Raw genomic sequence first — 11,994 nt, forward strand, 5'->3', positions numbered from 1 at the left:
GCAACATATTATTCGCAGGGTGAATCATAACTGACTGGAAAAATAAAAAAATATGTGGTGAAGAGGGGTGTGTGTGTGTGTGTGTGTTGTGCTTTAGCAGTGGTCTGAACAAAAAACAGCCAGGAAATAAACCAACTCTAAGTCTCCCACCCATATCTTTCCCCCTTCTGTTGCATAAGATCCTGGCACAAAAGTCAGCTAAGGGCATGCAAACCCTGCATATTTCCAGAGCACTGCTAGCCTTTGAGGATCTAGCAGGAACAATGGGTGGCAGTGCAAAGGGGACAGAATATGCTGTCCAAAGCTCATCTGCTTTGTTGCAGTGCTCACCATTGTGAAATATTCCCTAAAATATGTGAGTTTACTATTGGGAGAACTAGCCAGAGAGGGAAGGATGGAGGGAGGGTTTCTGTTTTATAGGCTAGCTTTGTTTTCTGGCATCTATGAGCCACAAAGCTTGGATATAAGCCACAGAACATCCTGTTTCCCCCCTCTCTCTTGCCTCTCCTCTTGCTGCCTGGTCTTTCTAAGGGTCCGGAGAAAACACTGCCCAGCTAAAGGTAAGAACCAAAAAACCTTTCCTGAGCAGGTGAAATGTGTAGATGGGGGGGGGGGCTTTGCAAACAATTGCAGCAACACAGGTATGCATCAGCCCCAGAGGAAAGTGATTGATTGATTGATTGATTGACTGGTTATTTCTACACCGCTTAATATATTTTTAAAAATCTATAAGAGGTGTACAAAAAACTGAAGCAGCAACAGACAACTTAAAAACAATTTTACAAAAATACAGAGTTGTAAATGTTACATTAATACAAAGGGGTGTGTGTGTGTGTGTGTGTGTGTTCACTATTTCTCCTTCCTCGCAAGAGGTAGCTGCTGTAACTTTGGAGGGGTGTCAGAAAAGGGGGACATTACAAGTCCCCCTTTTTTGTTTATCCAGGGTGGAATAGACACAGCTTCATTGTTTATGTTATCTCTCTCTCAGGTAAGAAATTTGCCATCTGGGATATTGTCTCTTTACCTCTTCACATTCCATGTGCTTGGATTTTTATTTTTTTTATGAATAGGCTGCTTCTAAGATTAGGGTCAACACTGCAAAACTTGTTATTGAATTATAACATCACATAATTGTATGGTTGGAAGGGTCATCTTGTCCAACCCCCTGCAATGCAATGAAAGTGAACTGTGAATCTATTTTACTGACTCAGTATGTATACAATAATAACAGAGGCAGTGTTTTAAAATACAAATAGGGTATTCCTCCCCTCTGTTATGTACTGATATATATATATAGCCAGAGGTTTTTGGGGAAAGCACTCACTCACTGTTTACCATGAGCTGAAATAAAGAGCATGAAATCAACACTCAACTCCGAGTATATTTCACCCTCCACCCACCCCTTTGCTTGTCATCTGTGTGATCCTTTCAGTATGTCAATGGCCTTTGGGCAAAACAATGAATAATACTCCTGTCACTGGGTCCCTCTATTACAACAGCCATTTTAACACAAAATGTTGCAGTGACCCAAGAAGCTAGTGGCAACATTTGTCTATGGATGGAAAGTTTTGGAATCTAGTTTTTTTAACTGTTTGGTCATCAATTTATTCAGTTGTTACAAATGCAGCTCTTCTCCTAACAGCATCATGTAGGGATCATAAAGTTGGAAGGGACCCCAAGGCTCATCTAGACCAACCCTCTGCAATGTTCAAAGTCTGGAAGTGGAATTATGTAGTTGGTTTCATATAAAGAGGAACTCGAAATGATGGATTTTTGGGAGGGGGGGAGAGAGAAGGAGAAATAATTTGTTTTTGTTTAATCATTTATTAAAACTTATTAGTCGTTTGTCAAGTGACTTCTTCAAGTCACGTAAGTTCTCCAAGTGACTTACATTGAAGAATACACACACACACACACACACACACACACACACACACACAATACCACAGGGGGAGGGGGGTCATTTTATTTCTTATTTATTTAATTTATTGCCTTTGCAGCCCACTCTCCCCCATCCCGGAGTTCAAGGCGGCACTCATAGTTTTCCCTCCTCCTCATTTAATCTCAACAACAGCCCTGTGAGGTAGGTTAGACTGAGAGGAAGGACTGACCCCCAAGGGTCACCCAATAAGCTTTGTGGCTAAGTGGGGATTTGAACCCTGGTCTTTCCCATGTTTTAGTCTGAGACTATAATCACTACACCACACTGCCTCTCTAATAATATTAATGAATATGTTAATATTCCATGTAACCAGGCTCGCCAAGTTCCACCCAACATGGGGGGGGGAGGTGCATCATGTGTGCATGACGTCATATGCATGATGGCCAGACCCACTCAGCTACCATCCACCAGGCACATTTTCTGGAGGGGACACAACCAGGCACACACACACACCCTAGGCTCCCATTGGAGCCTGGTTCCAGTGTGTGAGGAAGGGATGGGACATGCAGAGGGTGATGTTCACCTTGTGCCCACCACCCAGCTGCTGAGCGCTCACCCGGCTGGGGGATGGGGCCCGGCAGCAGTGGGTGGCAGTCCCCTCAATTTGGGGGGGGGCTAAGCCCCATGCCCCAAAATATTGAGGGGGGCCCTCCACCCCATATACTTGGCACCCCTGCATGTAACATACAACTTAACAGAAAAACAAAAATGACACACCAACTCTGCAAAGTGTAACAAACAGCACTTGCAGTTCTCAAGCAATAAACAAAGTTACAGGTAGGTAGCCGTGTTGGTCTGAGTCGAAGCAAAATAAAAAAATTCCTTCAGTAGCACCTTAAAGACCAACTAAGTTTATATTTTGGTATGAGCTTTCGTGTGCATGCACACTTCTTCAGATACACTAGAAACAGAAGTGTCAGACCCTATATATATACAGAGGGTGGTGGGGGTGGGTGGGAATGGGAGATGGGCTGATGGGAGTGGTAAACCTGTAGATGGCTGTTAATGGCTGCTGATGGCTGCAATTAGTCCTGGGCTGAGGTGCTAAAGAAAGCTTGATCATGCATAATGAGATAAGAATCCGAAGTCTCTATTCATCCCAGGTGCTTCCATGGTTTTAAGCTTGGTAATGAAATCCTTCCCTGGGTTAGAGGGTTAGAATAGGACTGAAGAGACCCAGGTTCACACACACACACACATAGCAGACCCTCCAAGTGTCCCTATTTTCCAGGAATGTACCTGATTTAGAGAAGGCATCCCGATTTCTGATTTGAACCTGGAATGTCCCACTTTTCCTTATGATGTCCCTATTTTCATTGGAGAAATGTTGAAGGGTATGGAATTATCAGATTCCCAAGCCGTCTGAAGGCAATCCTGTATAGGGAAGGGTTTTTTGCTTTGTTTTTAAGTTTAATGTTTTATTATGTTTTTATATATGTTAGAAGCTGCCCAGAGTGGGCAACCCAGTAAGATGTGTGGGGTATAAACAGTAAAATTATCATTATGGAATGGGACATCCCTATTTTTAATCAGAGAAATGTTGGAGGATATGACATAGTCCAGCCACTAGCCAAGCTGCTCAAGCTATGTCACTACCCTAACCATATCCTCCCATACAAACCCACCAAGGCTCTGGAATCTATGGGGAAAGCCCTTCTCTTGGTTCTGTTACCCCCCACAGTACCTTCTCAGTGGTGGACTCCCCCAGGCAACTTTGGAACTCGCTCCCTAGAGAAAGCAGACTGGCCACCTGCTTGTCATTATTCCGCCGGCAGGTGAAGGCTGTTTTATTTTGACATGCCTTTGAAAAGGGCTTTTCAATAATGCTATTTTTACTATCCATGTTTTAATAATAAAAACAATAAAAAATAATTTTATTATTTATATGCCGCCCATCTACCTGGGTTGCCAGGTAAAATAGATCTGTTTTTATATTGTTTTAATTCTAATACAGTTTAATTACTTTGTAATAACAATATTTCTAACTTGTTGCATTTTATCTGTTTTCCTGTGATTTGTGCAAGCTGCCTTGAGTCCTGGTCTGGGGAAAAGGCAAGAGATAGATGATTAGAGATGATAGATAGATAGATAGATGATAGATAGATATCCAACCTCTGTTCAAAAGCCTCCAATGAATCATAGAATTGTAGAATTGGAAGGCTGTCCCGAGAGTCAGGGATCATAGCTCAAGAATACCTGGCAGATAGCTTATCTAACCTCTGCTTAAATACCTCCTGTGCACCTGACTATACTGTACTTTGTCACTTGTCCCATCCTGACAGGCAGATACATTGGCTATTACAAGGAGCCAGGATTATGAAATCTGCTAGAGAAAAGATCACCCTGAACTTCAGGGGAATCCGATACAAGACTTATGCTAGCACCCTCCAAGCCTTCCCTGGGACCAAACTGAGCCGCCTCACAGGGCCCCAGGAGGCATCCACCGAGTTTGACTATGACCCCAACACTGGAGAGTTCTTCTTCGACAGAGATACCCGTGTTTTTGAAGAGGTCCTGAACTACTGCAGGACCAAGCACCTCCACTGCCCTCAATACATCTGCAAGTCTGTCTTTGAGGAGGAGCTGGCCTTTTGGGAGATCAGTGGGGCGGCCCTGGCTCCCTGTTGCTGGCAAAGGTTGAGCGATGTGGAGAGCCAGCAGGAAGACCTCGCCCTCTGGGATGACAGCAAAGATGCAGATGACCAGGGACTCCTGGCCCAGGTGGGAAGGGGGAATAATAGTTGCAGGGCCCAGTGGCAGCCCAAAATTTGGACCCTCTTCGAAAAACCGTTTTCCAGCTGTAGTGCAAAGGTAAGTGCGGGAGCATTTCTTTAAAATGGGAATGGGGAGCCTGTGGTTTTCCACAGAGCCTGGCCATTGGGGTTGATGAGAATTGCACTCCAACAACATCTGGAAGTCCAAACAGGGCTTCCTTTGCTGATTTTAAACAAGGGGAGGGAGGGAGGGAGAGATCCAATTTGTTAAGGTCATCTTGAATCACAGTTCTGCCTCCAGCAGCATTAACTACCGTACCCCTCCCAGTTTGATGTCATCTGTAAATTGGATGAGCATCCCCTCAATTCCTTCATCCAAGTTGTTTATGAAGATGTTGAACAGAACCTTGTGGCACCCGACTTCTCCCTTTTTTCCAGAATGATGAGGAACCATTAGTGAACACTCTTTGAGTTCAGTCAGTCAACCAACTAGAAATCCACCTAACAGTTACCTTGGCCAGCCCACATTTTACCAGCTTCTCTGCAAGAGGATCATGGGGAACTTTGTCAAAAGCCTAACTGAAATCAAGATACAATACCTTCACAACATTCCCCTGATCCACCAAGCTTGTATCTCTATCAAAAAAAGAACTGAGTGTCATATGCAGGCACCCCCAAACTGTGGCCCTCCAGATGTTTTGGCCTACAACTCCCATGATCCCTAGCTAACAGGACCAGTGGTCAGGGAAGATGGGAATTGTAGTCCAAAACATTTGGAGGGCCGAAGTTTGGGGATGCCTGGTCATATGGCATGACTTGTTTTTGAGAAATCCATGCTGGGTCTTAGTAATCACAGCATCCTTTTATAAGTGCTCACAGACCAACCATTTAATTATGTGTTCTATGACCTTTCCTGCTACCTACATCAGTAGTTATGTCAGTAGTTATGTCAGTAGTTAACTGGGTCTTCTCCCCCCCCTTTTGAAGAGGGGGGACAATATTTGCCTGCCTCCAGTATGCAGGTACCTCACCTGTTTTCCAAGAATTCTCAAAAATTATAGACAAAGGCTCTGGGATTACATCTGCAAGCTCCCTTTGTACCATTGGGTCAGTCCTATTTTTCTAGAAAAAGAGGTGCTGGAACTCACCATGAACGCCTCCCTTGTTCTCTTATAATGACAATGGCACCCACCTAAGAGGTGCCAGATCTGAGTTCCAGTGAATTTTGACTGAATAAATCCTGGCATGTGGAGTTCACATGCCTATACATTACAAGGGTTATATAGAGGCATCCCCTCCCCTCAGCTTTAAACACACATAGAAATTATGTTTACAGAGAAAACACATGTCTGCATTATCAAAACCAGATGCCTGCTTAATTGAGAAGAACAGGGTACCTTCTCTCTGTCAGGCAAGCTCAAGGCTGAGCTTTTTCTGCAGAAACATTCTCGACACATTCTTCACACAGCCTGTGTGAGCAGATTCTCCTGACAATATCCTTTCACGCACTCTCTTTTTTTTTACATCTCTTCGATAGGCTACCTATCGAAGTATGTACTACAGTTCCCTATGCCTGTTAAGCACAACCTGCCGTGCATGCACCATTAATTCTGAAAGGGAAATAGTAGCTGTCAGTAAATTAAGGAAACAAGGATGGTAGATGGAGCAGTTCCTTCTTTGTGGGAATCTGGGGAAGTCTCCTCCAACATAGTGCTCTCCAGATATTTTGCAATAACTCCCATCAGACGTAGCCAGAATGGCTGAACGAAGTTCGAGCTGATGGGAAAACAGCCACACTAACCAGGGCTGATGGGATTTATAGTAACACAAGATATCTAGAGGGCACCAGGCTGAGGAAGGCTGATCTACTGTGCAAACAGGGGCTAAATGGGGTTCTGCCACAATGCCACAATTTAGGGGGCTCAGTGGTGGAACGTCTGCCTTGCCAGTGGAAGGTTCCAGGTTCAATCACCAGTGGCACCACAAAGAAGGGTGGGAGGGGATAATCTTTCTAGAATGCTGGAGATCCACTCCCCAATCAGTGTAGACCATACATCAAGGATGGAACAATGTCACTATGAAGAAATGTTGCAGTGTCTGGATATTTTTAGTTTAGAAGAAAGTCAAGTAAAAGGTGACATGATAGAAGTTTATTATGCATGGGGCAGAGAAAATGGATAGAGAAAAGTTTTTCACCCTCTCCCATAATATTAGAACTCCTGGACATCCAAGGAAGCTGAATGTTGGAAGATTCAGGACAGATTTAAAAAGTACTTTTTCTTGCAGCACATAGAGTAGGAAACTCACTCTCCCACAGGAGGCAGTGATAGCCACCAGACAAATTCATGGAGGATGGTAAGGCTATCAATGGCTGTTAGCCACGGTGAGGCAGCAATGCTTATGAATACCAGTTGCTGGAAACCACAGGAGGGGAGAAGGCTCTTGTGCTCAGATCCTGCTAGCTGGTTTCCCTTTGGGGCATTTGGCAGCCACTGTGAGGACAGGATGCTGGATTAGATGCTGCATTGGCCTGATCCAGCAGGTGCTTCTTATGTTCTTATGTTCCTGTATTCTAAAACAGAGCTCACAAACTAACTTTGTGACACAGCTGAACTTTCTTTCCACAGATTCTGGCCGCTATCTCCCTGGTCTTCAACATTGGGATTTGTATCCTTTTCCTAAAGAAGGCTGATGTAGAAATTGAGTTCTTTGTCGTTGGAGATGCCTATCACCACAACAGCACTGCCACCTACCTCTCTGAGATTCACGAACAGTTCCCTTACCTCATCCCTCTGGAGTTTTTCTGCGTCCTCTGGTTCATGTTTGAGTTTTCCGTGCGGCTTATGTTTTGCCCAAATAAAAGGAAGTTCCTGACCAGCCCCCTGAACATGGCTGACTTCCTCTCCCTCTTTCCAATTTTCATCGAACTTTGCTCACATGGACAAGCCTGGCTGGGTTTTGTCCGTGCACTGTATATCCTCAAGCTCTTGAAGATCCTTAAGCTCATAGAAATTCCTCTAATGTTCCAGGTCCTTTCATACACGTCCAGGTCTGTCTTCAGAGAGATCTTCATCTTCATGGTCATCTTTACCTTCGAAAGTCTGTTCTTCGGCATCCTCATGTTCTACACAGAGGTCTTATACCCGGCACCTGATTCATATTTTGAGAGCATTTCATCCTGCATTTGGTGGGCAGTCATCACTTTGACCACCGTCGGTTATGGAGACATGTACCCTGTCACCGAATTCACCCAAGTGATAGCAGCCTGTGCAGCACTCTGTGGTGTGCTGACCATAGTCATCCCAATCCCTATCTTTCTGATCAAGTTCAAGGGCTATTATGATGCTGCCGTGATCAAGGAGAGGAGAAAGAGGAAGATGGAACAAGCAGCAATGCTGTCGTCCTAAGGCCTCCAGAGCACCATGTTGCCAGTTATTTGTGGGAAGAGAAAACAGGCTTCTAGTTAGCTCTCTGCCACACCGCAGATGCTTCAGCTGATTTGATGTAATTTATAGCTTCCTACCTGAGCATCATATGCCTCTGTGCTGCCAACTGAATCAAGTCACACTCTACCTGTGCTCCCACATTTCCAAAGAGAGATAGGGCTACCAATGTCCGCTAGCCATGGTGGCTCTGCCCTGCCTGCATCCATGGTTGAAGGCAACAATACCTCTGAGTATCAGCTACTGGAAACCACAGGAATGGAGAGAGCCCTTGTGCTCATGTCCTGCTTGCTGGTGTCCCTGAGGCATCTGATTGGCCACTGTGAGAACAGGGTGCTGGACTAGAAGGGTGGATTGGCCAGATCCAGCAGGCTCTGCTTATGGTCTTATAGTCCTAAAAGAGGTCTTCCTCCTTGTGCTTCTTGTCTTCAAGCCTTTTTGCCTGGAACATACCTTTGAACTGTGGTCGTGGCTCTTGCTTGCCCACAATGAGCATGGATAGATGCAAGTTGATCTCTGTTGGCATTCTGGGCTCCATTATTCTTATGAAGTGCAAGAAGATTAATGCTGCCACAACCAACCAAAGGGGAAATGGGTTAGGGTCCCCAACAATGTTCTATCTTTATGTATTTTTAGATGGTATAAGCCACCATCATTGTTCAGAAAAAAACCTACAGCAGCTAACATTCCAACCTAAACACAACTAGTATAATAATATACTGTAAGGGGGAAATGATGCAGGGATTTGACAGCATACAAAAGCAGCAATACCTAGCAATACTACTGCTGCTGTTACTCCTCACAGTGTAATCTTTTCCATGGCTACTTAGATGTTAATCTCATTGATTCAGGGAAGCTTCCTCCCAATGTGTATAGGACTGGACCCTGAGACTCATGAAATAAAAGTCAACACATTCATATATCAGGCATACAGCAAACTATATTACTTACTGGAAACCCAAATGCTGTTCTTGGCAGAGCACAGAGAAGAAAGAGCAAAACCCACCATTTCATAGTTAGTGGCCCTCACAACTCGCTCAGTCTCTGAGATGAGAATAAAGCCTCCACCATCAAACTGGAAATGAGAATGGAGCAAATGTAAGACCTACTTCTGGAAAGGACTGGATCCCACTTCAGTTTGGGGGTCAACTGATGTTAAAGAGGTGGCCCTCCCTCACCCAACCTCAAAAGGGACAACTCATAAAAAGGACTTGCATTAGATTCTCAGCATTCCTTCTATTCATAGAAAATAGTGGAAATATTTGGAAAGCTAAATTCCAGTTCATTAAAAAAATTCATATCAATCAAAAGATATTACATGCATACATGCACATTCATACATACATGGTACATGATCAAAAGGTATTACATACTTACATGCATATACATTCATGCATATTACACACACACCATAGCTGCCAAGTTATCCCTTATTTTAAGGGATTTTCCCTTATGCTGAATAGGCTTCCTCGCGAGAAAAGGAAAAACTTGGCAGCTATGCACACACACACATGAATACACACACACACACACACACACACACACACACACACACACACACACACACACACGTAAGATTAGAAAGACTACAGCAGGATCCAGAATGCCTCATATTTTTCTCTCACTTGTTTGCTTGGTTCTCCTCTTGAATTGGTTGCTTTATGCTGAATGATGGCCTTCAAGGAGCCACCATTGGACCCAATGGCCCTGCATGCATGTCATAGTACTCCATGAACCATAGCTTGTTGTCGATGGGCACATGCACCAGCCACTCTCCTCTCTACTTCAATGCAAATCGGAGCATCACATGAGTTTCAAAGAAGCCATCAGCATAGATCAGGTGCATTTCAACCATGGGTCTCAAAAGGGGGGTGGGGGCAATGTGGAATACCAGCCAGTGAAGTGCAAATAATTGCAAATGTTTTACTGACAGATAGCAGGAATGGACACAATCTACACTTGAAAAAGACACCGCACAGTCATAGAAATGTGGAGTTGGAAGCAACTCCCAAGGGTCCTCTAGTCCAACCCACTGAAATACAGGAATGGCAACTTAAGAATCCCTGATAAACAGCCAATCTCCTCTTTAAAACCTCCAAGAAATGAGAGTCCGCCACTTTCTGAAGGAATACATTCCACTGTTGAATGATTCTTACTCTCAGAAATGTTGTTGGAATCTCCTTTTTTTGTAATGAATGCAGCATTAAGCAAATCCCCCCATAAGTGTGCTTAATATAATGTGCACTTTGGCCTTAAGACTTCAAAAAGTGTGGACCCCAAGCCACCTGGGTTTCTGCTAGGTACTGGCACCTCAGTTTCATAACTGCATTGCACTTAAGAGAAGCCTACTGGTGCGAAAAGGGTATTTTTGTATTATTAAATCATATAATGTATGCTGCATTGTGCTTTCACACTACAGTTTATTAAAGGTAATTATATTTCTCCTTTACAATTAATTTCTGCTTCATGTTTCTCAGGGGCAATCTAGGCATCGTTGTTAATTGAATAAACACAGAGAACATGAAGGATTCTTCTGTTTAGTAAAGAACTGCTAAGGGGAGGCATAAGCCGCCTCAGGACCATGATGGATTGGGAGGGAAGATTCAGCTCTTCCTCCCCCTGCCATAAAAGTAAAGGTAAAGGGACCCCTGACCATTAGGTCCAGTCGTGACCGACTCTGGGGTTGCGGCACTCATCTCGCTTTATTGGCCGAGGGAGCCGGCATACAGCTTCCAGGTCATGTGGCCAGCATGACAAAGCTGCTTCTGGCAAAACCAGAGCAGCACACGGAAACGCCGTTTACCTTCCCGACGGAGCGGCACCTATTTATCTACTTGCACTTGGACATGCTTTCGAACTGCTGGGTTCCTCTCCTAAACCTGTCTCTATTTGCATTTCAAGGGATACCTCCATTGGCACCAGGAAATCTAGTGTTTTACAGAGGAACAAACCCAGAGCTTTAGCTGCAGAGTTTTTTGCCCTGGGTGAAGCCTCCAGAGGGGCACCATTGAGGCTCCCAGCCTGTATGTGTGTTTACACAAATGTGTGGGTATGGGTGCCAAATTGGTTCTCTGACCCGGGTGAACTAAAGTCCAGTTTCACTCCTGGCAAACCTGACAGTCAGCTCCCTGCCCCAACAAACCTACACTCTAAGGGGAAATATAGAAGCTGCCATGACCCCAGCATCCAGGAAAACACTGGCTATGTACACACCAGACACTTACACAATTATACCCAGTGCTTTCTTTCTTTAAAAAAATATTTAGGGGTACAGTACTCTCATTTTGACTCAAGAAAATCACAATTTTATAGTTCAGATTGGGGGAAATAAATACAGTAAATTGACACAAGTACAAAGATTCACAAAATGTTTAGGGGTGTGCGTACCCCCAGGGAAAAAAAGCACTGATGATACCACTTAATGCACTCCTGCCCCCCCCCATTGCACCAAATCCTGGGAGCTATAGTTTGTGAAGGGTGCTGAGAGTTGTTAGGAGACCCCCTCTTCCCCTCACAAAGCTACAATTCCAAGAGTTCCCTGGGAAGGGACTGACTGTTATACTCTGAGAATTCTTATGTGGTTATTCATTCATTCATTCTGAGAATTCTTATGTGGTTATTCATTCATTCATTCATTCAAAACATCTGTATGCTGCTGTGTCATTCAGAAACACTTATCAGAGTGATTTACAACAAGAAAAACATATGGTAAAACACAACAATGAAAACCATAAAACCGTTAAAAACAGACAATAATTAACCATTGTGGAAGGATGTCTTACTTGCCTGTATAGGCCTGGCACAATAGGGATGTTTTCAGCAGACGTTTAATAGCTGAAACAGAAGGCACTTGCTCAATCTCTAGTAGCAGAGAGTTCCACAGGACTGGTCCAAT

The 11,994-nt window shown here is 44.1% G+C and overlaps 1 protein-coding gene across 2 annotated transcripts; it reads left to right on the forward strand.

Moving 5' to 3' along the window:
• Positions 1 to 249: 249 nt before the first annotated feature.
• On the forward strand, positions 250 to 10,864 carry LOC118084429 (potassium voltage-gated channel subfamily C member 1). 2 transcript variants are annotated; one of them, XM_035113933.2, is made up of 3 exons: positions 250 to 560; positions 4,229 to 4,753; positions 7,284 to 10,864. In XM_035113933.2, exons 2-3 carry the CDS (start codon positions 4,259 to 4,261, stop codon positions 8,061 to 8,063), a joined length of 1,275 nt encoding a protein of 424 aa, XP_034969824.1. In that variant the 5' UTR covers positions 250 to 560; positions 4,229 to 4,258; the 3' UTR covers positions 8,064 to 10,864. The 2 variants fall into 2 exon arrangements, with proteins under 2 accessions (XP_034969824.1, XP_034969823.1); XM_035113932.2 differs by having other exon boundaries at positions 251 to 560; positions 4,225 to 4,753; positions 7,284 to 10,862.
• Positions 10,865 to 11,994: the final 1,130 nt, after the last annotated feature.

Source organism: Zootoca vivipara, chromosome Z (genome assembly GCF_963506605.1).
Source record: "Zootoca vivipara chromosome Z, rZooViv1.1, whole genome shotgun sequence".
NCBI classification, from domain to species: Eukaryota; Metazoa; Chordata; class Lepidosauria; order Squamata; family Lacertidae; genus Zootoca; species Zootoca vivipara.

What these genes read in the sequence shown, in the direction of transcription:
- LOC118084429 (XM_035113933.2), top strand. Translation starts at nt 4,259, where the DNA reads ATGAAATCTGCTAGAGAAAAGATCACCCTGAACTTCAGGGGAATCCGA. An exon ending in TTTCCAGCTGTAGTGCAAAG is followed by an intron (nt 4,754 to 7,283) that starts GTAAGTGCGGGA and finishes TTCTTTCCACAG; the next exon opens with ATTCTGGCCGCTATCTCCCT.